General features: G+C 48.1%; 1 protein-coding gene across 4 annotated transcripts; it reads left to right on the top strand.

Moving 5' to 3' along the window:
* Positions 1 to 6,072: 6,072 nt before the first annotated feature.
* On the top strand, positions 6,073 to 16,950 carry Snx11 (sorting nexin 11). 4 transcript variants are annotated; one of them, XM_036197828.1, is made up of 9 exons: positions 6,077 to 6,232; positions 6,619 to 6,770; positions 8,413 to 8,472; positions 9,423 to 9,477; positions 10,757 to 10,843; positions 11,320 to 11,420; positions 14,015 to 14,110; positions 14,343 to 14,558; positions 15,554 to 16,950. In XM_036197828.1, exons 4-9 carry the CDS (start codon positions 9,436 to 9,438, stop codon positions 15,834 to 15,836), a joined length of 825 nt encoding a protein of 274 aa, XP_036053721.1. In that variant the 5' UTR covers positions 6,077 to 6,232; positions 6,619 to 6,770; positions 8,413 to 8,472; positions 9,423 to 9,435; the 3' UTR covers positions 15,837 to 16,950. The 4 variants fall into 4 exon arrangements, with proteins under 4 accessions (XP_036053723.1, XP_036053722.1, XP_036053721.1 ...); XM_036197827.1 differs by lacking the exon at positions 6,619 to 6,770; XM_036197830.1 differs by lacking the exons at positions 6,619 to 6,770; positions 14,015 to 14,110 and having other exon boundaries at positions 6,073 to 6,232.
* The last annotated feature ends 10,208 nt before the right edge of the window (positions 16,951 to 27,158 follow it).

Here is a 27,158-nt window from a genome sequence, read left to right as displayed (position 1 = left end):
TGTTGTGGAGTCAGGTTCTTCCAACAAATCTCTTGGCCTTGAACCCTGTCTGCATCTTGCTTCAGTCTCCCTGATTGCTGAGAGTAGAGATCTGAACTGTCCAATAGGCAGGCACCTGAGCCGTTTATCCCAGGACGTGAGCACCCCGTTTCAGCACTGGATAAAGGGGGGAAATAAAATAAAATAAAGAACATAACTGCCCCTAGATAAGGCCGAGGAGGAAGTTTATTGTAGTTAGAAGAGAGAGCACAGCCAGAGGCAGAGACATCTGAGAGAGTCCAGAGTGGACACGACCCTGAGCCATGTGAGGAGAGGGGGAGGGGAAGGAGGAGGAGAGAGGGAACCAGGTTCATCAGCCAAGAGGGCAAAATAACGGTTAAAAGGGGGCGGGTAAGGAAAAAATGGCTGGATTATATAGGGAGGAGCCTCTGGGGGAAGGGCAGCCCAGCTCCTGCACTGAGGAGGATAGAGAGCTGGGGTCTGGCAGCCACACCCTGTAACAGATAGGGACTGAGAGATGCTGGGAGAGCCTGGCGACCAGGTCTGCTTTGGTGTGTTAAATTGGCACCTCAGCCATTTGTCTGGGGTTTGATACTTAACGTGCAGTGCACCACACTCTCACCAATCTATGTTAAATTCTTTCTGGTTTTTGCTTTTTTTTTTTGTTTTTTTGAGACAGTGTAGTTTTGGTGCCTGTCCTAGATCTCACTCTGTAGACCAGGCTGGCCTCGAATCATACAGATCCGCCTGGCTCTGCCTCCCAAGTGCTGGGATCAAAGGCGTGCACCACCACTGCCTGGCTTCTTTGTTAAATTCTTGATTGGAGGTGAGAATTATAATCCCACATTTTTTTGCATTTCCAATTCCCAAATCATGTTCCCGTCAGCATCAAATGCTGCCATCCCCAAGTGCCACATTAAGCTGGATTCCACTCTCTGTCCAGAGAATCCGGCAGCACCCACATGGCTGCTAACAATTCTCTGTGACTCTAGTTCCAGGGGATCTGACACCCTCACACAGACAAACATGTAGACAGAACACTAACGCACATAAAATAAAAAATAAATTAATTAAAAAAAGAGTTAAGGGAGTCAAAACCTACCTTTGGTTTTTACACAGTGAAACACTGCTGGTTTATGCTAATCTGAAAATCTGCCTGGTGTAGATGTCAAATTTATCAACCTAAAATCTCTGTCTAACAATATCCATTTTGAAAATTGTTAAGAGGTTTGATGTGGTGGTCTGTAATCCTGATACTGAGGAGGCAGAAGCAGGAAGATTGCTATAAATTTGAGGCCAGTCCAATCTACATGGTGAGTTCCGGGCTAGCCAGGACTATATAATAGAGGGGTCCCAGAAGAGGTGGGGAGGGACGGGTGTGTTTGGGATTAAACTGTTTTACTGCCCCCCCCCCAATCCTTTAAGAGTAGTAGTTGGGCATGGTGGCACAGGGCGGCATTCTCAGCACACAAAGGCCTGAGACAGGAGAATGAGTTCAAAGCCAGCCTGGGCTACACAGTGAGACACTCAACAAAACAACAAAAGAAACACATCACAAGTAATGAGGGGAAGAGAGAACAAATGTGTTGTTGAAAAACTAAGGGAACCCTGTCAAACCCTGTCTCTTCTCTTTGTCCACACAGTGTAGCCCCAGGCAAGCTGCTGAACCTGTGAAAATCCAAAGCCACGAAACTTATCATGGTCTCATTTTATAGCATTTCTACAGAACTGACAATATGTCAGTATACACTAGATATTTTTAGATAGCTTTTTCTAAGAATTTAAAGAGGGAAGTACAGAACGTTTAAAACATATCCCCCAACACTGTTGGGAATTCTTTGTTTCACTTGAATATGACTTTCTTTCTTTCTTTTTCTATACAGAGTTTTTCTGTGTAATCCTGGCTGTCCTGGAACTCGCTCTGTAGACCAGACTGGCCTGGAACTCACAGAGATCCACCTGCCTCTGCCTCTCGAGTGCTGGGATTAAAGGCCTGCACCATCACTGCCCGGCTTCTTTTCTTTCTTTCTTTTTAAAAATTTTTAAGGTTTATTTTCATTTTTATTTCATGTGTATGGGTGTTTTGCCTGTAGGTATTATGTTGAAGACCAGAAGAGGGCGCCAGATCCCATGGAACTGGAGTCACTGATGGCTGCCAGCTGCTCTGTGGGTCCTGGGAATGAAGCCTGGATCCTCTGGGAGAGCAGCCAATGGGTTTTTTTTTTTTTTTTTTTTTTTTGTATGTTGCTTTATTGTATGCTGCAGCCAGTGTATATGAAATAGTTAAACCTTGTGCAACAGAAAATTCAGAGAGGTAGATGTTAAGGACTCACAGTAGAAGATTGTATATTATGGCACGTGTTATAGGGAAACTTTGTACAGAATTCAGATTTAGTCCTCTTGATTGAATATTCACTGGTTCATGAAAAGTGGTTGAGAAACCTCAGGACATCCGAATACAAAAAGGAGCAGACTTTCTGGGATTTGGAACTTGAAGATACCCCAGTCAGCGGAGGGTCATGTTGAGCATTTTGCAGACAGAACTGTTTAGTCTGCAGCTGTCTGGGAAACCTTCACTTGGTTGAGCCGGGTCTCTAGCTGGAGCTTCTGAACCACCTTCTTCCTGGGGGCAACACTAGAAGAACCCAGCATGGCGCTGGGGGCAGCTGGACCAACTCTCTAGGCCGTCAGGCCCAGGGAGGGCGGCAGTTTAGGGGATGGTGGGCGCAGCCTGTGCTTTCAACTCACTGTGTAGACCAGGCTGACCCAGAACTCACAGAAATGTGCCTGCCTAGTGCTGGGTCTTTTCGTTTTGAGACAGGAGTCTCATGTAGCCTGGACTAGCTTCAGACTGTGGTCAAGGACGGTTGGGTCTCAAACCGTAGAGGAACGGCTAAAGGGCCTATTTAACAGATCAAAGCAGACCAGCCGCTGGCGGCCAGCTTCTTCCTGCATTCCTCAGCTCCTACCTGCTACAGGGCCCTCCTGGCTTGTACATCCTGCCCCCCTACCCTAAACTTCTCTAGCCCAGGGCCTGGGCTGCCCGTGCCCCGGCTGCCCTTCCCTATATAATCCAGCCATTTGGGGTCCTTGATCGTTTTGTGTGCCCTTTCCCCTCCTGGCCTCCTGGTACGGCCCTCCCCTCCCCTTTTCCTCACTTGGCTCAGAGTCAGGTCCACTCTGGACTCTCCCGGATGTCTTTGCCTCTGGCTGTGCTCTCCACTTTATCTATAATAAACTTCCTCCTCTACCATGCCTAGGAGCAGTCGTGTCCTTTCCTATTTCTTTCTTTCCTTTTTTAAAAAGATTTATTTGTTTATTTATTTATTTATTTATTTATTGGTTATGTATATGGTGATCTGCCTGCTTGTATCCCTGCAGGCCGGAGGAGGGCACCAGATCTCATTATAGATGGTTGTGAGCCACCAAGTGCACTCAGGTCCTCTGAAAGAACAGTGAGTGCTCTTAATCTCTGAGCCGTCTCTCCAGTCCTCCTATTTCTTTCTTTTTTCTATTTAATAATCTTAAATTCCGGATCTTCCAAATTCATCCTCTAAAGAACTGGGATTGCTAGACTGTGAGCCCCCAGGCCCAGTTTGGGCAGCTACCTGAAATCCAATTGTTAAAGATTTATTCATTCTGGGGGGTGGGGTGGGCTGGAGACATGGCTCAGCGGTTAAGAGCACCGGCTGCTCTTCCAAAGGTCCTGAGTTCAATTCCCAGCAACCACATGGTGGCTCACAACTACCTGTAATGAGATCTGGTGCCCTCTTCTGGCCTGTAGGGACACATGCAGGCAGAATACTGTATACATAATAATAAAATAAATAAATAAATCATTTATTCATTCTGGCTTGGTGTTGGCGGCAATGTTGGCGTCGAATGCTTTTAACCCCAGCACTCGGGAGGCAGAGGTAGGCGGATCTCTGTGAGTTCGAGGCCAGCCTGGTCTACCAAGTGAGTTCCAGGAAAGGCGCAAAGCTACACAGAGAAACCCTGTCTCAAAAAACCAAAACCAAACAAACAAAAAATTATTCATTCTGGAGTTAATATGTACATTCCTATAATACATTTAAGAGACATTTCTTCTCACATCTTCTCATTTGTTTGATTTTTTTCATATTGATTCCCTGATAGTTGAGTTTGATTAAAATATATACATTTAAGCCATATATACCCCTGACTTTGACTAGCTGCCATGTGGACTCTGGGAATTGAACTCAGGACCTCTGGAAGAGCAGCCAGTGCTCCTAACCGCTGAGCCATCTCTCCAGCAGCTCAGTATGGTTTTAAGTGTTTTGGAGTTTGGATTGTTCCAGTTGTTTGGGGCTGTGGTTGTTATTTCCCAGCATTTATTGTATAAGGATTGGCCCCAACATCAACAATTGAAATTTTCAAGGAAGAGTGGCACATGCCTATAATGCCAGCATTTGGGAGGCAGAAGAATTATGAATTCCAGGGGTACCTGGATACCTGAGCTATGTAGTAAAATCTTAGCCAAAAAAAAAAAAAAAAAAAAGACAAGGGAAGAGTTGGCCATGTAAAGGAAAATAGTATTACTGCCAATGAGGAATTGTCTTTCAAGCAAAAATTTTACCTTTGGAAATTTGGTGTCTACCAAAGTGAATCTGACAACTTCCTGAAAGTTTCCTGATGACATCAGTGGTGATATTAACAGGATTAAATTTTTTATGGGATTGGACAGATGGCTCAGTGGTTAAGAGCATTTGCTGCAGAGAATCTGGGTTCAGTTCCCAGAACATTTGGGTGGGTCACAACCTTCTATAACTCCAGGGGAATCTGATGCCCTCTTCTGGCCTCTGTGGGCACTTGCACACACAGGTAGTACATATAAATGCATGTAGCTTCATATACATACACATAAGTAAAAATAAATGCTTAAAAAGAAACCACCACCTGTTAACTGGGCGTGATGGTACACACCTGTAATCCCAGCACTTGGGTGACAGAGGAGGGAGGATTGTACATTTTGCATTTGAGGGTAAGTTAGTTCTGGGCCAGCCCAGGCTAGGTAACAAGACTTTATCTTAAAATTAAAGGGGAGACAGAGGTGTAAAAGGAGAGGGAGAGTACTATTTGATGTTTTGTTATAGCAAAGGAGTATTCACAACTTTTTTTTTTTTCCGAGACAGGGTTTCTCCGTAGCTTTGGAGCCTGTCCTGGACTAGCTCTGTAGACCAGGCCGGCCTCGAACTCACAGAGATCTGCCTGGCTGGAATTAAAGGCGTGTGCCACCGTCGCCTGGCTATAAGAGGCACTCGGGAGGCAGAGCCAGGCGAATCTCTGAGTTCGAGGCCATCCCGGGCTACTAAGTGAGTTCCAGGAAAGGCGCAAAGCTACACAGAGAAAGCCTGTTTCGAAAAAACAAAAACAAAAAAAACCAACAACAAAAAAGAGGGTTTTTAAAAATCGTGCTTTGAGGTTGAGCTCTGTAGCCGGAGTTGCCTAGAACTCACTATGCAGCTTTAATCTTCAAAGTGTTAGGATTCCAGGCAGGTGCCCTTTCATTGCCTTAAGAGGAAATTTGATGTCACCAGGGTGAGCATTTTCACCAGCTTTTTCTTGCTTACTAACTAGGCGATCCTGTTTTGGGCTTGTCTCGGGGAGTCACAGTGAGTTGTGAGCCATCTCGTTTGGTTTTTGCCGGGATAACCCGCGCGGCTTTTACAAATCTAACTGGCAGTGCCCTTGCCATTTCAGCTGGGGAACTGCAACCTCCGAGGTTCAAAGCGGGACCTCTGGAGATCTTAGTAAGACTCGAGGAAAGCGTGGAACCTCCCCACCGTACTGAGAACCCTGTAACACCCTACAGACACCTGGGTTCCCAAGATGCTCTCGCAGCCCTTTAATGATGCTCCCTGAGCGCTGATTGGCGCGCCTGGCGGCGGTGGGCGGGACGAAACCCTGGAGTGGGACGCCGAGGGCTTTCAGTTCTCGCGCTCCACCTCTCGCGCCCCGAGCGATTTCCGGAAAGATCCGGATGGCAGCTCAAGTCTGGGCGGGGCGGAGAGCCTCCGCTGACCCGCAGTCACCACTGAGAGCCCAGGTCTGCAGGGGTGGGGACGCCCTGGACACTCAGGATTGGTCCGTCGGGAGCCGCCTCCCGTCGTGCCCCGGGGCGCCGGCGACTCACCCGGAAGGAGAAGCCGGGGTTCGGGGTATCTGGTGCGGTGCTGGAGGTGTCGCTGTAGAGAGCTGCTGCTGCTCTCAGGTGAGGGGGCGTGGGCGGGGCCGTGGCTCGTAGGTGCTGCTTGGGGCGGGGGATGGGACGCGGGCTTGGGGAGCCTCGCTTGACATGTCAGGGGAGGGGTTGTCTTCCCGCCCGGTGTGAAAGTGAGGGCTTGCTAGGGACCCCACCAGAAAGGAAGCCTGGCTTTTCAGTTTGCCTTGAGAATAGAAGGTGTCTTTCGTCCCCAGGTCTAACCCGGAAAGGAGAAGGAGCGTGTGGCTGTTTTCCATCTTATTTGATAAGAATGGAAGGGAGCGGCCAGAGTCAGAGTTTGGGGGTGTCTATCCAAGTGGCCGGGAGTGGGAGAACATGGCAGGTATTTTTTCGCAGACACTGGAAATTGTGGTCGCCCTGTAACTTATTTCCAGGTGGAATGAGAGGGCTGTCACTGAAAGGTCGAACAGCTGCTTGATGGACGGGATAGAGTGTCGGGCCGGAGAGCTGTCCCTAACACCTATGGGAATTCAGGAAGGCCGGGTTTGTGAGCTGCTGTCTGTTGACACCCAAGGCCCAAGAATGAGTAAGAAAGGCGAGAGGCTCCTTGGCGCAATCTTTTTGCAGCCTGATTTGTTTTTTTTAACGTGTCTCTTGAAGTGGTTTAAGTGGCAGAAAACATGAGGGGAAGGCCTTGAATGAGCAGCTGTGAGCTTTACAGTGCGTCAAGTCAAAAGATCTGGTTCTTCCCCAGGGCTGTTGGTGCTGGTACTGCTGAGGGAAGCAAACAGCACTTCAGATGTGATGGAAAGGGCCCCGAAATGTAGTTAGCATCGCGTAAGTCACCTAACCCTTGGAGGTTACTTGACTTTATCCTTCCTTAGTGGGATGCACACAGGTCCATCTCTAGGTCGTAGAACTTGCTGCTTCTTCAGGAATGGACTGAACTTCGTTTTCTTTCAAAGAGTGGTGTCTTTGGGAAGGAAATTGATGGAGAATAGTGGTGGTTAGAAATGGAATAAAGCTACACAGAGAAACCCTGCCTCACAAAAAAAGAAAAAGAAATGGAGTCTAGGTTTTACTGGGTGGTGGTGGCACACACCTTTAATGGCAGCACTCTGGAGGCGGAGGCAGAGGCAGATCTCTGAGTTAGGAGCCAGCCTAGTCTACTACAAAGTGAGTTCCAGGACAGCCAGAGCTGTTAAACAGAGAAACCCTATCTTGAAACAAACAAAAAAAGAAATGGAGCCTAGTTTTTTGTAGTTTCAGTATTTTAAGGAAATTTACAACCAGAACTTCCTCAGTGCCCTTTAAACTTAGGTTTAAGCATACAAGCATATGGAGACTTGGAATTTTTAAAAGCCAGTTTTTGGTTGTTTCTATGTGATGGTAGCTCCGCACTAAAGGAGAAAAACTTCCACATGGGGGTGCTGCAGGCCCCTTTCAAATTCTTCTTGGAGACCAAAGGTATGGTGACTAGTTATTGAACTAGTCTTGAATTTTGCAGACCTTTTCAGGAAGAGTGGTGTGAAGTCCCTTTAGTGTAGAGATAGCTCTTTTTCTTGTCATCTTTCCTATTGTACTACAAAAGGACACTTCAGAATAGTTAACTCTCTATTCCTATGCTGGCAGTTCGGCAACCGCCTAAAAAGAGAAGGGGGTGGGAACCCCAGGAGGTTAATTATTCACAGCAAGCCTGTCTGCTGGGGTTTGGACACAGACCTTTGTTTCGGTCTGGACTGTTGTTAAGCTGGGTTATTGGGGAGTTTGAACTTCCTACATTTCAGTTCAGGGCCTGTTGGAGGTGGTGACTTCCGCGGATGAAAAGTCAGATTGTCAGCAAGAATGCTGGTTGTGATGGTGTTGAAATCACAGAACCTTGGGTTTGCGCCACAGTGTAGCTCAATTTTGTCATCTGCCATGTAGCTTTGTCCCTGCGTGCAATGTCTGTCTGTAGAAGTGAGACCTTCTGGGATATTGGAAAGAATTGCAAAAGCTGTTTGCTCTGCTAATTTCATGCTGTAAATGAGTTCCCCTTCTTTTGAAACATTAGCCCTGTGTTAGCAAAACATAAAATAGACGGAAGCTCATTATGTGCTCTTCTAATGGTAAGGCAGAACTAATAAGAGAATGTGTTTACAATTAATTGTGGGACTGTAAAAATGAGTGGGTGTGTGAATGGGCATGGGGGGAGGAGAGGGGGAGCTTAGATAGGCTTGTTTTCCCAGGAGCCGGCCCGGATCATTTGTTGGCAGTACATATTGGCTGAAGTCAGTTTTCATTTCAAGGTAAATTGGAAAGGGAAATTAAACCTTATTGTTCTGCTCTTAAGAGAGAGGAAGGGGGTGGAGGCGGCAGCCGGGGTGGATGCCGTTGGAGCAGTTCTAAGAGTGAGAAGATTAGTGCTGTATTTTAACAGAAGGTGACATCATGGGCCCCTTTGGAATCCAGTAACCCTGTGCTACAGCCTTCATGGTCCCCTTGTTGGAGTGGGCGATGTCGCTGTACACATAAACTACCACACTGGGGGAAATCAGTGGCTTAGGCTTTAATGAATCTTTACAAAGGAGCGGAATGCATCCTGAGTTGACCTGCAAAGCTGTGGGGTGCTTGGGCAGAGGTACAAACCACATGGCATGTCAAGACTGGAAATGATTACAATGGTTGGCTCCAGTTCTAGAGAGCTGATAAGGGAAGGTGGTAACCAACTGGATCATTCAATTGGGTGCTCCCAGGAGCACTCCAGCTCAATGAGTCACCTGTCTGGAGGTAACTTTTGGTTAGATTGCTGGAGCATTGCTATGTGTAGGGACTGGGTTGTCTCTAAACAACCAGGAGGGGGTGCTGTTCGGCTCCTTTTCAAAGCTGTGCTCCACAAGCCTGCTAAGCCACAGTCCCCAGGCAAAAGTTTTCCAAGGGACCCCACCTGCCTTTCTAGCCACCCTTGACACACTCTCCACACACAACAAGCTCTAGGTTGAGGTGGCCTTGTAGAAGGTCCCAGGGGTAGTCTGAGAATGGAGACAAATTCCCCAGGGCTTTTAACTTGCTACTAACTAATGTGGGTGTTTTCCTCTTCCTCTTTAAAGTTTTACACAACATGATTAGGGAGAGGGGAGTTGACCTGTGTTTCCCCAAGGGCTGTCTATTAAGAACTTTCGGGGTTTTGCCCTGACAAAGCCTGATTAGGACATACCTGCTAACTGTGCTTGTTCCTGTGTCCTCTGTTCCTCCCCAGATGTTTTCTTCCCATGGGCTTTTGGTGTAGGATGTTGGAGAACCAAGAGCTGGAGGTAAGAGTGGGCTCCAGGTGGTCAGAGTTGGGGGGCCTTTAGGAGGAAGGGACACAGATGCAGATCATCATCTGTGCTGTGTTTTCCCCTAATAATACTCTTGGTGTGTCTGATGGGCTCAAAATAAAGCCATTGGTTGGAATGTTCTAGAATGTAAGCTTTTTAAAAATTAAATTTTTAGATATCTAAGAAATGGAGCTCATTAGGACATTTTCATACATATTTATCATTGTACTTTGTTCTTATTTGTCTATTCTTTCCCTGTACAGATTAAACTCAGGGGCTTGTGAGTGCTTAGCTCTACCATTGAGCCATATATCCCTAGCTCTCTTTTTATCTTTATGTAGTGAGACAGGGTCTCACCATAGTCCTGTTTGTCCTAGAACTTCAACTAGCTGACCTTCAACTTGATGGCAGTCTTCCTGCTTCTTCCTGAGTGTTGGGACTACAGGGGGGAGCCACTGTCCAAAGTTCATTCTTTCTTTTTGTTTTCCAAGACAGGATTTCTCTGTGTAACCCTGCCTGTCCTGGAACTCCCTCTGTAAGCCAGACTGGCCTTGAACTCAGAGATCTGCCTGCCTCTGCCCCCAAGTGCTGTGATTAAAGGCGTGTGCCACCACTGCCCAGCCTTCTTTTCTTTTCTTTTATTGGTTTTTCAAGACAGGCTTTCTCTGTGTAGCTCTGTGCCTTTCCTGGAACTCACTCTGTAGCCCAGGCTGGCTTCGAACTCACAGAGCTCTGCCTGCGTCTGCCTCCCGAGTGCTGGGATTAAAGGCGTGCCTCCACCACCACCCGGCACCTTTTTCTTTTCTTTTGATGTCTTTATTTTTTTATTTGGAGTCTCACTAAGTTCCTCAGATAAGGCCTGGAACTCTTGACTCTCCTGCCTCAGCCTCCCAAGTCGTTAGGCTCACAGGCCTATACTAGTTGGCATGGCCTGTGGTCTCCTGGAGAACAGGGAGCTTTGTTTCTTGTTGATGCTCTGTCTTAGTACAGTGCCTGGCACACACCGGTGTCAGTAAACACTTGTGGAATTGACTAGGGCAATGATTGGAAGTTGGTATTGAGTTAGAAACTTTGGTAACTGCCTTGCTAGCTAGGCGTGGTGTCTTATGATCTCAACACTTAGGAGGCAGATGTGTGAAAAATGACACATGTTCTGCAATAACTCTACATAGTGAGTTCCAGGCCAGCAGGGCTCCAAAGCCCGAACGAAACCACTTTCCTTCTGCGTGGTGAGCTGAAGCTCAAGGAGCGTTTCTTTTCCCCACACCTGCAGGAGGTGATCACGGTGCGTGTTCAGGACCCCCGGGTGCAGAATGAGGGCTCCTGGAATTCTTATGTGGACTATAAGATATTCCTTCATGTGAGTCAAGCTTCTGTAATGGGGTCAACTCCAGGGCTATGGGCTGTGCTGGAGTAGAAATGATTGTGGGTGTTCCCAGCATCCCGAGACAGAAGATTGAGAGAAAAGGAGCATGGTGAAGCAAACGCAAGGTGTAACTGTGACTTGTGTTCAGCCTGTCCAGTGGCGTCCTGGTCTGGGGACCAGCGGCGTCCTGGTCTGGGGACCAGCGGCCTGACCATTTGGCCCTTAATGAGAGTGATGACAACGAAGTCCTGGGGCTTAGTCCTTTCCTTTTTTTTTTTTTTTTCCCCTCGAGACAGGGTTTCTCTGTGTAGCTTTGCGCCTTTCCTGGAACTCACTCTGTAGCCCAGGCTGGCCTCGAACTCACAGAGATCCGCCTGGCTCTGCTTCCCGAGTGCTGGGATTAAAGGTGTGTGCCACCACTGCCTGGCAGTCCTTTCCATTTAACCCTTTTTACGAACCTCCTCTTGTAGACGAACAGCAAGGCCTTTACTGCCAAGACATCGTGTGTGCGGCGCCGCTACCGTGAATTTGTGTGGCTGAGGAAACAGCTGCAGAGGAACGCGGGCTTGGTGTGAGTTTGCTCTTGCTGCTTTCTCAGGTCTGAGTGGACATGGGGATCACATGGGAGCTCGAGGTTACAGAGAAAAGAACTTACAACATGCCGGGCACTAAAGAAATGCTTTAAATCATGTGTTTAGGTCGGTGAAGAAACCAACATTCTCCTTTCTAGAAGAGGGCGCCAGATCTCATTACAGATAGTTGTGAGCCACCATGTGGTTGCTCGGAATTGAACTCAGGACCTCCAGAAGAGCAGTCGGTGCCTTTAACCTCTGAGCCATCTCTCCAGCCCTCCTTTCTAGTTTTTGACCTAGCAAAATTATATGAACAGGAAAAAAGTGTGTATGCACTCATGTGACTTAAACACGGTTTAAAACAGTTCCCGGCTTCTTTAGTGACTGGCATGTTGTAAGTTCTCTTCTCTGTAAACTCCAGGTTCCTCCTTTTCTCAGGCAGGGTCTTACTATGTAGTCCAAGTTGGCCTTGAACTTGCACTCTTGTGGCAACATCTGGAGCGCTGGGATTAGAGGCATAGATCACCACACTTAGATGGTCTTCTGTGGCACAGGTTGGCCCGCAACTGTTGATTCTCTTGCCTCTGTCTCCCTTCATTTACTTCAGAGTGGTCACTGGTGGATGGTCTGCCCAGTTAGTTCCCATGTGGGACTGATGGGGCTGCTGCCATGGGCCATGCCAGTTGACTCCCTTCGTCCCTCTCCTCTAGGCTGCTTCAGGGTGTCTGTCTGTCCGTCTGCCTGTCTGTTGTTCTCTCTCTGAGAGTGTCTGTGTCTTTCTTTCCTTTCTTTGTGTGCTGGGGATTGAACTCAGGGCTTTGTGCATGGTTGGCAATCACTCTACCACTGAGTTATGTCTTCAGTCCTGGCTTCTTATTATTTTATAATGTGTTCCCTGGGCCTTATAACAGAAGCTAAGGGCGTTTAACAGTAATATGCAATAACTCACTTCATTTATAGCAAATTCTGGGGCTAGAGTAGTCTGTTTTATTTGTTTGTTTTTTTGTTTTTCCCTGAAATAGAGGTTGTATGTGTAGCTCCAGGCTGGCCTTGAATGCTCCTCCATCTTCTTGCTTTAGCTTGCTGAGTAGTTGAGATTATAGACACATGGCAACATGTCCGACTTGGAATAGATAGTTTTAGTTTATATGAAAGGAACCACATTCCTACTTGAAGTTTCGTCCTTAAAGAAGAAACTTAGAGCTGGTTGCTGGGGAGATGGTTGTTGGTAAACATGATCGTTGTAAAGCAGGAGGAGCTGAGCTGGATCCTTAGTACCCATGTGAGAAGCCTGTAATCCCAGTGCCGGGAGACAGGCAGGGGAATCTTGCGGGCTTGATGGCCAGCTAGTCTAGCCAAATGGATTAGCTCTGGGTTCAGTGAGAGACTCAGTTCAGCAAATCAAGTGGAGGGTAATTGAGGAAGACATCCTCTGTCAACGTCTGGCTTCCATACATGTGTGTATGCACATGATCCCCCATCCCAATGCAGAGCACAGAGGCAGTAGAGCTGGGTGTAGTGGAGCCTGCTTGTAGTCCTACCACCTAGGAAGCAGAGATGAGAGGATGACCCAAATTCCAGGCTAGCCATGGCTACATAGCTTAGTGAGGCCATGTGTTAGAAAGTCCCCAAAGGGACTGGAGTTAAGAGCCCTTGTTGTGGGCTGGAGAAATGGCTCAGAGGTTAAGAGCACTGGCTGCTCTTCCAGAGGTCCTGAGTTTGATTCCCAGCACCCATGTAGTGGCTCACAACCATCTATATTTCGATGCCTTTTTCTGGCTTGTAGAGATACATGCAGGCAGAATAGTGTATACTAAATAAATGAATGAATGAATGAATGAATAAATAAGCAAACAAACAAAACAAAACAAACAAACAAATTTTAAAAGAGCCCTTGTTGCTCTTACAGAGGACCTGGCAATCCACACTAGGTTGCCTACAACTGGCTGTAATTATAGTTCCAGGGGATCTGATTCCCTCTTCTGGTCTGTGTGGATACTGTGTATACATGGTGCACATATCAAGCAAGCTCATACACTGAAGAAAAAAGCAGTTGATGTTGGGAGTGTGTATACTAGATGGAGTGGTAAATAGCATGGCTTTGGAATTGTAGACTACCTGGGTAGTATGACAATGGGACTTTTAAAAAAATTGGTTTTTTTTTTTTTTTTTTTTTTTTTTGGAGCTGAGGATTGAACCACTGAGCTAAATCCCCAACCCCCCACCCCCCCTTTTTTTTTAAGACAAGGTTTCTTCTGTGTAACACTGGCTGGCCTGGAACTCACTCTGTAGACCAGGCTGGCTTTGAACTTGGAGATCAGCCTGCCTCCCAAGTGCTGGAATTAAAGGTGTGCACCACCACACCCGGCAGATAGTGGGAATTATGTCACCTCTCTAGTTTTCTAAAAGGAGGACACTAATATTTTTCTCATGGGATTTTTAGGAAGATTAAATGCCATGTTTGTGGAAATGTGATGCAAAGTACCTGCCATAGGGCATACTTTACTAAAATCTGATTGTATTGATTGGGCCCCTTTTCAGGGGATTATTTTGGGGTGGGGTTGGAGTGCTGCTTCACTTAGTGTTTCCACAGGCCGGTACCAGAACTTCCTGGGAAGTCCACTTTCTTTGGCAGCTCTGATGAGTTCATTGAGAAGCGACGGCAAGGCCTACAGCATTTCCTAGAAAAGTGAGTGGACATGCAGGGTTAGCACTGGCCACCATTGTGGAGGCAGGGCCACAGGACAGTGCCAGGCAGATGCAAACTCCTGCCCCGCTCATGCAGTCCCGCTTGTGGTGGCTTGCTTTCCTGTGCCCCCTCCCCCCATCTCCAGTGCTCCATGAAGCCAAAGGCTGGCTGGGAGGGGGGTGGGGACAGCTACTTCCTCACATGGTCGGTGTTGTGCTCTCTGTTGCTCCAGGGTCTTGCAGAGTGTGGTCCTTCTGTCAGACAGTCAGTTACACCTCTTCCTCCAAAGCCAGCTCTCAGTCCCCGAGATTGAAGCCTGTGTCCAGGGCCGAGGCTCCTTAACCGTGTCTGATGCCATTCTCTGCTATGCTATGTCAAACTGTGGCTGGGCCCAGGAGGAGAAGAGGCAAAGCACCTCTCACCTGGCTAAGGGAGACCAGCTCAACAGGTAATTGGAGGACCTGTTAAGTGACACATGGGATGTGGTGTGTCCATGTGTTAGGAAAGGAATGTCACAGCATTGGTAGCCTTGGAAAGGCCTGGTTCTCTATCTTGAAAGGGAAACTAGAGGTCCAGCTGAAACTCAGGGAGAAAGAAGGGCAGCCTTCCCTGGATGGCTTTTTTCTTTTGTTTAAGGCAAGTCTATTGTGTGGCCTATACTGGCCTGGGGCTCACTGTGTACCAGGCCAGTCTTCAACTTTTGGTGATCTTTCTGCTTCAGACATGAGCTCAGAGATCCCAGGTGTGTATACAGCACTCTGTTTCTTCTTCTGTTGTTTCATTGTGTAGCCCCAGCTGTGTAGACCTACTCATTATGTCGGCTACTTGCTATGTAGACCGGGCTGGTCTCAAACTCAACAGAGATCTGCCTGCCTCCTGAGTGCCGGAATTATAGGTGTGCAGCACTACACTGGGCTCTTTTTGAAAATTGACTAAGTAGTTAATTTTTGTGATTCTGGGTGGGAATGAAGTCCTGGGCTTCACTTGTGTTCTACTACCAAGCCACCTCCTCAGCTCTGAGCATGTTCCTATTCTAAATGAAGAAACGCCACCCCAGTGAACAATCGCCATTCCCCTGGTAACCATAGTCTACTTTCTGTCTGGATTTGCCTGTTCTGGTCATTTCAAACACACTGAGTCATATTATATATAATATATACATATTATTATGTATACAGTGTTCTGCCTGCATGTGTCCCTGCAGGCCAGAAGAGGGCACCAGATCTCATCACAAATAGTTGTGAGCCACCATGTGGTTGCTGGGATTTGAACTCTGGACCTCTGGAAGAATAGCCAGTGCTTCTTGTGAGCCACATCTCCAGCCCACATCATTCCTTTTTATGGCTGAATATTTCACTGAGTGAAATGTATATGTCTATGCCCATCTCTTCATTTTTATCATCTATTCATGCCTATCTTTTTCTTTCTTCTTCTCCTTCCCAGTTGCTGCTTTCTTCCGAGATCAGGCAGGAGGAACTCTCCTTCTCCACCCCTCAGTGAAGAGAAGGACCACTTAGAAACGTGGGCTCCAGTGATGGACTCTGAGGGCCCATCCTTAGAGAGTCCTATGCTGCCGCCCAGCTCCTCACCATCATGCTGTGATATTGCAGGACCTGATGAAGGAATCTCTGTGTCCCAGCCTGTGAGCAGGGCTGTGGGAGGGGACCATGCTGTGCCTTTGGACCCTGGTCACCTAGACACTGTGGGGGAGGTGAACTGTGGTTGAGCTCTAGGTTCTCTTGGGTAGTGGAGAAGATGCAGGCCACGTCCATTCAGGTGGGGTCGGGCACAGGGCAGGTGCAGGGGAGTCGGGCTGTTTAGCACCCTCCATCCACATCTACTCAGGTTCACTATGAGGAGGTTGGTTGTGGCTGCCTGCTGTGTCTCCTCCATGGGAATAAACACCACACCGGTGTTTGTAAGTTAAGTACAGGGCCCAGAAGCTGTTGGTTTTAAGTAGAACTATATTTACTTCTGCAGGAGCTTAGTTTCTCCAGGTGCACTGCCACGGGTGAATAGTTTGGGGAACCTCTTCATGGTAGATTTTTAGCTGCCGTATTAAATACTGTCCCAACAGAATGCTTCTATTGTTATATTCCCATCTTGACAGGCTGCAGTTTTTGCCTGGAGCATTTTGCTTGTGGGAGGCCTGCCTCTTTCCTGCCTCCTTATGTGGACAGGGTGGTGAATATTTATTCGCCACCTCCTTGCTTATCAGTAAATGGCAGTAATGTGACTCTTATCGATAGGGTTTCCAAGACCTTGGCAGGTTGAGTGGGTCCTGAGAGCTGCAGGTAGGCAGTTCAAGCCCATGGAGGCAAAGTAGCTAGCTGCAGCCAGGGGAACAGCACAGAGGCTTTGTTTTGGCAGAGGTGGCTCTGGGCTGCCCATCTTCTGCTCATAAAGCAGAGCTGGTATTTCTGCAGGGGTAAAGTGGGCTCCTTTCTTCTCTCTTAATAGCAACTCCCTGGCCCAGGGCTTTAGCTGCCATAGTACCCACAGGAAAGCCTCAGGCTTGGTCCAGTGGGCCCACAGGCTTTGTTTCTGCCTGGAAGTGAGGGCTCTAGGGATGGAGATGAGCAACCACGTGCTTTCCTTCAGACAGTGAGGCTTCTGCCCTCCTGCTGCGGAAATCCTGTTTGCAGAGAGCAGGGCCTAGGTGCTGGAGTGCTGGGCTGGGCTCACCTTACCGCTCTGCTCTCAGGTTTGTGTGGGCTTCATCCCCTCTGGCCATCTGCCGGTCTGTGGGCTCTTTTACTACTGGCCTCTGTTGTGGGATTGTCATGGCATTTAGTTCAGAGTTGAGGGGCTTTGGCCTGAAATAAAGTGCAAGTATTTAAGATTGTTGTTGCAATTTGTGTCTAACAAGCTGTAGCAGGGAAGGAGGGAGAGAGAGCTGGCAGGGGTTACTTTCATAAATCATGAATTTATCAGCGTGGAAATAACACTCGCCATAGAACTGTGTGCTGGAACTCTCCTGCATTGTGTGCGAGACTCAAGTTCACCGCTGCAGGAGGGACTGTTTTCCAAAGAGCCAGGATCCAGCTCTTCTCACAGTCCTGGGCACGAACCTTGTTAGGTATAATTTACCTGATGCGCTTCCATCTTCGAAGCCTGTTTGAGGTGCCAGGTGCTAAAAGAGAAATAAAGTTTGTCAACAGGCAGATGCAAAGCCCTGGCTGGCGTTCATCCCTCCTTCCTGGCCGCCTCCCCTGGGTCTCTCCTTTATATGATGCATCAGAGCGAAGCGAGGATGGAAAACCTACAGAGGCAGATCCAAAATGTCAAAAGAAGTTCATTTAAAAGGGGAAAAAACTCCATACACAACCCTCACAAAACCCGACAGATGCTAGGCTAATGGCATCCACTCTGCCGATTGGTGGGGATGGCTCATGAATATTAATGAGTCCAATGCTCCAAATGGTGCAGCTGTGAACCCAGCTGTGCCTGAAGCTCTCTGATCTCAAAACTTCCAGACAGGAGCCGGAGGTGGTCTGTGTCAATTCCCTACTCAGCCAAAAAACAGCAAGCTGGATTGGCCTTCTTCTGTTCTCCTCTCTCCTCCTGGAGTTGGTGCAAGGCAGCCAGCTCTGCCAGCAGGCTGGGCTGCTGGGACAGCAGGCGCTCTCCAGACATGGCTGCGATTTCTCAGACTCCCAGCTTTTTTAATGATCCATTAGCAGCAGTGCATACAACAGCACCTCAGTTAATGTGAGGCCAGGCGCCTTCTCATCTCAGTCTTGTGCTGAGTTGAGTATTGGCTGGAGAAGATGTCCGAAGAAGGAGCGAGCTTTCCTAATAGCATGGGCCCACGTACCAGAGAAATAGCAAACCCCAAAGAAAATTTCTTTTTATCTAGGCAATGCTGGAGGCCTCTCTTGCATTTTTCTCTGTCCAGTGTGTGCTGAAGTCTAGCCACCACAGCTGGATGGCCTTCTCTATGAGAGATGTGTCACTAGCTGTGGGGAGTGGCCCACTGAGTGATATAGAGTCAAAAGTGTTCTTTGTTTTGATCTGAGGTTTGAGGCAAGTTTGGTGCCTGCTTTAGTCACAGCTTTTGTGACCCAAGTCTAGTCACCTCTTAATCTGAGTTGTGGGAGGTTGGGGACCAGTGGGGAATGCTTAGAGGTTATTTGGTAGGGGACCAGTGGGGAGTGCCTGGAGGTTATTTGGTAAGGACCAGTGGGGAGTGCCTGGAGGTTATTTGGTAGTGAAAGTGGAGGTGGGGAAATTCTGGGGCAAAAATAGTTTCCTATGAGCTATGTGATTTGGTCAGAATCAGCAGGGTAGATAGGCAAGCCTCACATTCCATTTCTAGCTGAGTGTGACTTGTAAAAGAGAATTTTGAAATGCTGGGCAGGATGTGGCGTGATCTGTGCCATTTCTATACCCAGTGTGTCTGATCTTTGTAGGAGGTACTTTCCAAGCTCTGTAGTACTAGGGTGTGGTGACACACGTACAATTCCAGCACTTGAGGGGCCAAGGCAAGAGGGATTGCTGTGAGTTTAAGGCTAGCCTGAGCTACAGAGGGTGTTCAGGCCATCCTGGGGTATAGTATGAAACTGTCAACAACAGCAAACAAACCTCACACTGTCCTTAGTTTTCCGGCTTCTGGGTCTTAGGTCCCCACCTCTGAGTCCTAGATGGCTCCTACCTACCGTGTGGTAGCTTTGCTCAGAGAGCCTTCCAATACCAGATTGGAGATTAAATTAGTTCCATATTGGTGAATTTGTGTACAAATCTTACATGTTTTTGTTTGTTTTTTGTTATTACATGGTATTTTTTAACAATTTCAGGGAGCTACAAACAGGTCACAGGATTCAAGGGTATTTCCAAGTGCAGAAACAGGATCTGAGCAGCCCCCTGGCCTGACTTTACCGAGGCTGCAGGAATGTTGGATTGGGGTGTCTGGCCTTTGTAGATGCAAGAACAGCACAGTGCTGAGACTCTGGGAAGCCAAGCAGATAGGCATGATGGCTTGAGCACTTCTTCAAGGGTGGGCAGCGCTGCCAGCAGGGAGTTACTTCTGTGGGAGCCACAGAGCCTGGCTCACAGAACCCTTTGAACTCTCAAGTGTCCTGCTTCCTAGTGTCTGTCTGTCTGTCTGTCTGTCTCTCTCTCTCTCTCTCTTTTTTTTTTTTTTTTTCCTGAGACAGGGTTTCTCTGTGTAGCTTTGCGCCTTTTCCTGGAACTCACTTGGTAGTACAGGCTGGCCTCGAACTCACAGAGATCCTCCTGGCTCTGCCTCCCGAGTGCTGGGATTAAAGGCGTGTGCCACCACCGCCCGGCTGCTTCCTAGTCTCTTACCACTGTACTTTCCTCCTAAAAGTTCTCCTCAGCCCACTTTGAAAGCCCCCCCCCCCCAGCTCCTCTCTAAGGAACTGTTTTGGAAATGGCTACAAAGACCAAGTGTGCGATGTCCCTTCCAACAGAGCCCTCCTCACATTGTAAGAGAAGTCATGTCTGGAGAGAGAAACAGTTCTTCTGCCTTGGCTGTGGTGACTAGATGTGGAGGGGAAAGCTGCTGACCTCAAGTCTCAGGTGCCATCAATACAGACAACTTCTGCTTGAAAGGCTAGCAAGAGCCACCCTCCTTAGAAGCTGAGTGCTTCCCTGGGGTTCAGGGCAGAGGGCTCTACTCAAGCAAAGCAGAGAAACCCCAGCACTTTACAGTGCGCAGTGTAGAGACACGAGGTGGCCAGCACTTCACAGTAGTGAGTGTAGAGATGCTAGGGATGTGGAGTTAGGAGATCACTGGGAAGTTGGTGATCTTCGGTTCATGGGAACCCACGGCCATAATTTTAAGTCTTTCCTGCATTTCAATCTCTTTCTCACCCACTTCATTAGTCCAAAGGGGCAGCTTGTCGGTTCCTTCCACAAAGAACTTAGCTTGTTTGTCTCTTCCCTTAGTGGCTGTGTTGGTCAGGGATCCTGGCCCACCGAGCCTGACCCGGGGCCCTCCAGCCTAGAATAGTGAGGGCCCCAGGCAGTCTGCTGGAGACAGAGCAACCTGCCTGCTGTAAGCTACAAGACTTAGATCTATTCTGCCAATTAGGGCACATCTGTTCGGAATGCTGAAAGGCGGGCACTGTCTCTTTAAGAGCCATCCCACTCCTCTCCTTGAGTGATGAGGGCTGAGAGCACAGGGGAGTCGGATGCTGATTAAACAGTCCTACTGCCGAGCTCTGTTAGAAAATTACTGTAATTATGATCTAGTCCCAGCAGAGGAATGAGTTCCAATCCTGCTAATAACCCTTCCAGGTGCCTCAGCTTCAGTGCCCATGGGAGGCAGCATGGACAGGGCTCTGGCTGGCATCATGGTAGGCTGGCCCTCCTGTGTGGCCTGCACAGGCAAACACAAAGGCACCAGAGCCTCATCCTGTCTCTGTGCCTCCTGAGGGGGTGGTGGATTTTGGTTAGTTTTTGTTTTGTGTTTTGGTTCTTGACAGAGCTCCTGAGAGTCATATTGTATGAGAAAACTTTCCTCTAAGCTAACAGTGACAACCAGGAAAATCACAACCTCAGACAACATTCTGTCCTGAATCTCCCTCTGGTGTGTGTGTGTATGGGGGGCTGCAGTCAGTACCCCCAAGTGCAGTGGTAGCACCAGTCTGACCCACTTCAGGGGATTCGAAGGGATCCGGGCCTGCATCCTCCTTTGTGCTGCATAAAAATGCGCTGGGTTTCTACCTCTTGCTCTGAAGTGGTATTGCTATTCATGGTCCCAGTAAAACGTTCCTATGCTGCCCTTCCCAATTCCTGCCATGGCAGAGGGAGACAAGGGGGAAGAACCCCAGAGTTCCAGACTGGCAGGCCTGCAGCTCTGGAGCCTTGAGGCTGGCCCTGGTCAGTCAGACCCTGCTCATTTTCCAGTACAGATCTGCAGCAGTGCGGGGCTGGTGAGTTCACCATGGGGCAGGAGCTGCCTGCCTGGTGCTTCAGTCCTGAAGTGCCTGTGGGCTTGTGTGCTGTCTCCCCAGCCCTGCCAGAAACCACTTCTGTAATCATCATCTGGTGGCTAACACACAAACTTAGAAGGCAGGGGCTTGGTTCCGATTTTGCCTCAGGAGACATTTGGCAATGTCTGGGAGCATTTTTGTTGTCGTGAGTGTGTGTGTGTGTGTGTGTGTGTGTGTGTGTGTGTGTGTGTGTGTGTACATGGAGAGTGAGATGATAGTGATGACCAGGGATATTGTTTAATGTCCTATGGAGCCATCAACAAAATAGAATTTTCTGACCTATGACCAGATGAGGAGGCTCACTTATAATCCCAACACTTAGGAGACTAAAGCAGGATGATTACTGTGTGTATGAGGCCATCTCGGGCTACATAGTGAATCCCAGAGCAATGTAGACTACAGACTGAAGTTCCATTTCTAACAAAAACAAGGGGGTTTAGCTTGGTTGGTAGTGTTTGCCCAGCATATAGGAAGCTCTGGGGTTCAGTCCCCAGCTCTGCATATATGCCTGGGAGGTAAGTCGAGGGTTAAAAAGCCAAAGGCATCTTTAGGGAGTTTGACATCAGTGTAGATTTCTTGAGACTAGGCTCAACAAAACACAACTTTCTGGCCCAACTTGCTGAGGTTGAGATACACTACTCTGCCACTGTAAACTTAGAGATGTTGGAGAAAGGACATCAAGTGTCCAAATGCCAGATGCCTTCTTAGAGGGTGCCAGTCCTGGGAGCAGTGGTGTGTGTATACTACCTTGGAATTCACAGTACAGTGAGGCCAAGTGGCCAGTGGGTGAAGGGAATGTTTGTGGCCTGATTTGGGTTCCACGATGGCCAGCTGCTCACCATCAGGTGGAGAGTGTCTGCTGTGGAAGCAGATGCCCTCTTTGAGGACCAGCACTAGAAACCTCTTGGAACAGCTCCGGTCACAGGCGGCAAGGAAGTGTCAGACTGTTGCCCAGGGCCACAGAATGTTTTCTTTCAGTGGCACTCGGCCAGGTGGAAATGTGGAGGATTGTGATGGGACCCCAGGAGGGACTGGGACACACAGCTGCTGACAGTGAGCCAGCTTCACAACAGTTCCATGCCAGAGACACCAGGCTCTCTGAACAGCCTGGGCATCAGGGAAAGGAAGCCTGGTTGGCAAGTTTACTGAGAAGCCAGGCCTGCAGGAGAAAGGACTTCATTAGAAGGGACGTTGCCAGGTCTCATGCCAGGAGAGCTGGGTTATCTCTGCTGCCTGGCTCCCCAGCTCAGTTCTCTTATTTTATAGTGTGTACACACATCCCAGCGAACATCAGCACCTCCTTCACTTTCAAAAGTGCCTCAGTTTGGACCTGAGCATGGTGGTATACCTGTGTAACCCCAGCTGTTCTGAAAGCAGAGACAGAAGGACCATAAATCCAAGGCCAGCTTGAGCAACTTAGATCCTGTCTCCAAAAAGGGGGGTGAGGCAAAGTGGTATATGCCTGTATGTAATCCCAGCACTTGGGAGACAGAGGTAGGAGGATCTCAAGTTTGAGGTCAGCCTGGGCTTCCCAGTGAGAATATCTTAAAAGCAGCAGAAAACAGTGCCTCAATTATGAAAATATAAGGCCACTGTATTGTACCTGTTTCCCCTAGCAATGTTTTCCTTCATTGTATTTATTTTTAAAAAAGTTGTACCAACCAGTGAGATACTTGGAGTACCTTCACCTATCAAGCTGAGTTCAAGTCTCATGGTCCACATGGTGGGCCAGGAAAGGGTTCTCTGACCTCCACACATGCTCTGTGACCCCATGCCCTTTCCCCCAATAAATACAATTTTTTTTTTTTTTTTTGAGCTGAGGATTGAACCCAGGGCCTTGTGCTTGCTAGGCAAGCACTCTACCACTGAGCTAACCCCATACAATTTTAAGATTAAAAAGAGTCATTGATTCAATCTCAGAGAATGGCTATCAATTCCTAACAGCATGTTTCCCGACCAGTTTTGGCTAGGGAAGTGGGACAAATAATTCAAATCCCTTGAAAAAGAGAAATCTCTCTTTTAGTTGTGAGTTTTAAACTCCCTACCCAATCTTTGCAAATTCTACTGGGAACCTCAATGGCTGGGTGGAGGGAGCAAGGCATGATAATCTATACACTAGCAAATGAGTGAGTCACTGGGCTGTGCAGCATGGGAGCCTCTGAGTAGAGGCCGCTTTTCCTGAAGTCAGCCCCTAGATTTTGCTGCTGCTCTGGGAGTTAACAAATTCGTGCCATTCAAGATTCATCCTTCCAGAACTGCTCCTGGCAGCTCGGGGCAGGGGAGCAGCTTGAGTCAGGGGAGCAGCTGGGGCAGGAGAGGAGGATTACATACCACTGGGATGGGGCTGTTTTGGGTTTTTGGTTTTCGTTGTTTATTTTCTGTTGTTGTTTTGTGGCTAAAGATGAAAGCGTCGATCAATGCCCCTGGCATCTGAGGAGGATTTTTTGTTTTTTAAGACAGGGCTTCTCTGTTTAACAGCCCTGGCTGTCCTGGAACTCTCCTTGTAGACCAGGCTGGCCATGAACTCACAGCAATCTGCCTATCTCTGCCTCCTGAGTGTTAGGATTAAAGGTGTGCACCACCACTGCCCGGCTGATTTTTCTTAAAGGCAAGGAAGGAAAAATCTTTCATGTCTGTTCCTCTATGTTTCACTCACCAGAACAACTGGTGCCATTAAGAAGCTGTCCTCTGTGTAAGGCCACTAGTTCAGTGGCCCAAGGTCCCAGTCATCCAGTCAGTGGTAGGCAGCAAGGTGGAGGTGGGTTAGTGCAAACCAAACAAACAGAAATCTGATTAGGCAGCTGCCATCTGAGGTTGTTGGCTGAGTGAGACCTTGGCTGTTGACAAGGGAATAGTCTGTTGTGTGAGGTTTAGTTTTTAACCAGCTGGAGGAACATGTTCCTCCCAAGGGTCTCCTTACTTTTGAGAGTATCCTCACTTTTCCTTAAGAAATACAAGTTTTCTCTGGAAAAAAAAAAACACAAAAACAAAGCAATGACTCCCCAGAAAACAAAACAAACCCCCCAAAGCAATCAGAGTCTCATTTAGAACTTGGTCCCAACAGGAAATGCCCTTCAGCCTGAGTGTGGATGGAATCATCAAATCCCCATACCCACTTTGCCTTTTCTCAATATAACAGGGTCAGAACAGTTCCTAAGTAAAAAATTTCTCCCCTCTGTATAGCCCTGATTGGTCCAAAACTCACCTTGAAGACCAGGCTGGCCTCTAACTCTTGAAGATCCTCCTGCCTCTGCCTCCAGAGTGCTGGGATTCTCGGTGTGTGCACTACTCCTTGCTGAGAACAGATTTTCAGGTTGCCTCTTTGTGTATATCTTTTAGGGATATTCTGTCTGTCTGTCTCTCTCTGCTAGATTTTACTGCTAAAAAGGTCAGAGGTCTGAGTATGGTGCTTTCCCTGTGGTGCACAGAAGTTCGGTTTCTTTAGGTCTACAGGTGCAGAAGGGATCACCTTGCCAAGGGATTGTTTTAAATGCTGGAAGCAGTGGGTGTGCTGTTAAGAACATTTTTCAACCCTCTTCCCACCCCTGCCCCAGATGCTTGCTCTTTCTCTTCTGGGACCCCCCCCCCCCTTTCTGGTGTCTGACTCAGGGTAGTCACACAGTCATGTTCTTGAGGACTTGAGGGCAGGCTTTCCAAGGAAGGATGGGTAGGCACAGAAGGGTTTTGTGTTAAACACTGAACAATGCCCATTGTTCTCACCTATGGGTTGGGATTGGTGCAAAGGAGTTCCTAAAGCAGGAGGCAATTGGTTCTCTCCGGTTCACCTGCTCATATGCTGCCACCTAGTGGTTCCTCTCCTCCAGCACCCTGGGTAATAAGGGGATGTTATGGCTACCCTCCACCCCAGACCCAATTTTCTCACCTCTCTATCCATCATACAAAGGATTGTTTCCATTCTTTATTTCTGGGTCTGGAAGTGAGTAATTACCATGAGTTTTTTTTTTTTTCCCACTTGGAAAAACTTGGAATCTCCCAACATCCTTGCGTGCTCTTATTTCTTTCTCTCCTTTGGCGATGTGAGATGAGAATTTGTTTACAGTATGGCCTGACAGAGCTAAGGCTGTCTTCTCCCAATCCAGGGCTGCTCTGAAGAGTCAGTTTGGGTATAAAATTTCTATAGCTGCTCGGGTGCCTGTCTTGCAAAATTTCTCACATAGTTTAGCAGTAAGGGCTAGTCCTTACTGAGCAGTTACCACAAACCAGGTACTTCTCCAATTACTCAGTGACCTGCTGAGATAGAGCACACCCCGTTCTTCACAGAAGAAACAGAGGCACCAGATGCCAACAGATCACAAAAGGGAAAGATGTACTCCTAGGTTGTCTGGTGCCGGGGTTTTTGCTCCCAGCCAGTTTTGTTGCCTCTCCAATGTGCAGAACTGTGTGTGGGGCGACTGGCAAGGGAGCAGAGCCCTGGATTAGAGAGCCCCTCAGAAATGTCTTCCTCCGCAGGTCTGGGACTCCATGCATTGCTGGCCACAGTGCCCACAGAGGCGCTCTCCAACGTGCTGATTCCCAGGCCTTGCTTCCATCTCTGTCTCAGAGATTCGTCACGTCAGAAAAAGCAACCAAGTAGCCAGCCAATCAAAGGAAGTCTGAGGAACTGGCCAGACACTAGCAGTCCTGGATTCCAGAGATGACTGTCCTGAAAGACAGCCGCAACCCCCCTTCCCTGACTAGGTTTTTCTCATTGACTGTCCCTTCCCACTTTGCAGATGGTAAGAAGGCCCAGAGGTGACATTTTGATAGAATTAAAACAATTTTGGGGCTGGAGAGATGGCTCAGTGGTTAAGAGCACTGACTGCTCTTCCAGAGGACCCGGGTTCAATTCCCAGCACCCACCCGGCAGCTCACAACTGTCTGTAATTCCAGTTCCAGGCGACCAGACACCCATGGCAAAACACCAATGCACATAAAATAAAAAATAAATAAAAACAAAATGATTTCATTCATTATTTTTTGTGGGTTTCTTTCTTTCTTTCTTTCTTTCTTTCTTTCTTTCTTTCTCTCTTTTTAAAAAAAGATTTATTGATCTTATGTGCATTGGTGTTTTGCCTGCATGTATGTCTGTGTGACGGTGTCAGATCCCCTGGAACTAGAGTTACAGATAGTTGTGAGCTGCCATGTGGGTGCTGGGAATTGAACTCAGGACCTCTGGAAGAGCAGTCAGTGCTCTTAACCACTGAGCCATCTCTCCAGGCACCCCCCCCCCTTGTTTTTTGAGACAAGGTTTCTCTGTGTAGCTTTTGTGCCTTTCCTGGAACACACTCTGTAGCCCAGGCTGGCCTTGAACTCACAGAGATCCGCCTGCCTCTGCCTCCCGAGTGCTGGGATTAAAGGTGTGTGCCACCACCACCCGGCTCTCTCCAGCCCTTTTGTGTGTGTGTATTTCAAGACAGGCTTTCCCTGTGTAATAGTCTGGCTGCCCTGGAACTCCCTCTGTAGAGCAGATTGGCATTGAACTCATTAAGATCCACCTGCCTCTGCCTCCTGAGTGCTGGTATTAAAGTTAAAACAATTTCTTAACATTTACTCCTTATTTATTCATGTGTGTGGGTATACATGTGCCATGGTACCCATGTGGGGGTCAAAAGACAACCTGTGGGAATGGATTCTCTCCTTCCATCATGTGAGTCCTGGGGACTGAACTCAGGCAGCAGGTGCCCTTACCCACAGGGCCATCTTGCCATCCCTTGATCCTGTGTCAGAAAGGAATTCAGCCCCCCCCCCCCACACACACATGGAAAGAAACACATCTAAACTTTATTTTTGCTTTGCAAGCCACCAGTAACTCCCTCCTCCCATGATTTCTGTGGTCGTTGCCTTCTTTGTAGCAAGCTTTTAGAAAAGGTAGATTTGGGTGTGTGGACATGGCTTCTAAAGGGCAATAAGCTAGGAACGGGCTGCTTCAGGAGCAGATCTGAGGAAGGAGCTGTCCTCTTCCTACTTGTTTTATTAGTGGCTTAAAGTCTCATGAAGTATCAGAGTTTGAAGTCCGTTCAGCAAAGAGAAGAATCCATGGCCAGAGGAGAAGATGGGAATTCTTGATGGATGGTATGTTTCTTCATGAA

Source organism: Onychomys torridus, chromosome 8 (genome assembly GCF_903995425.1).
Source record: "Onychomys torridus chromosome 8, mOncTor1.1, whole genome shotgun sequence".
NCBI lineage: Eukaryota > Metazoa > Chordata > Mammalia > Rodentia > Cricetidae > Onychomys > Onychomys torridus.
The sequence above is the reverse complement of the archived record's forward strand: the minus strand, read 5'-3'. Positions and strand labels throughout refer to the sequence as shown.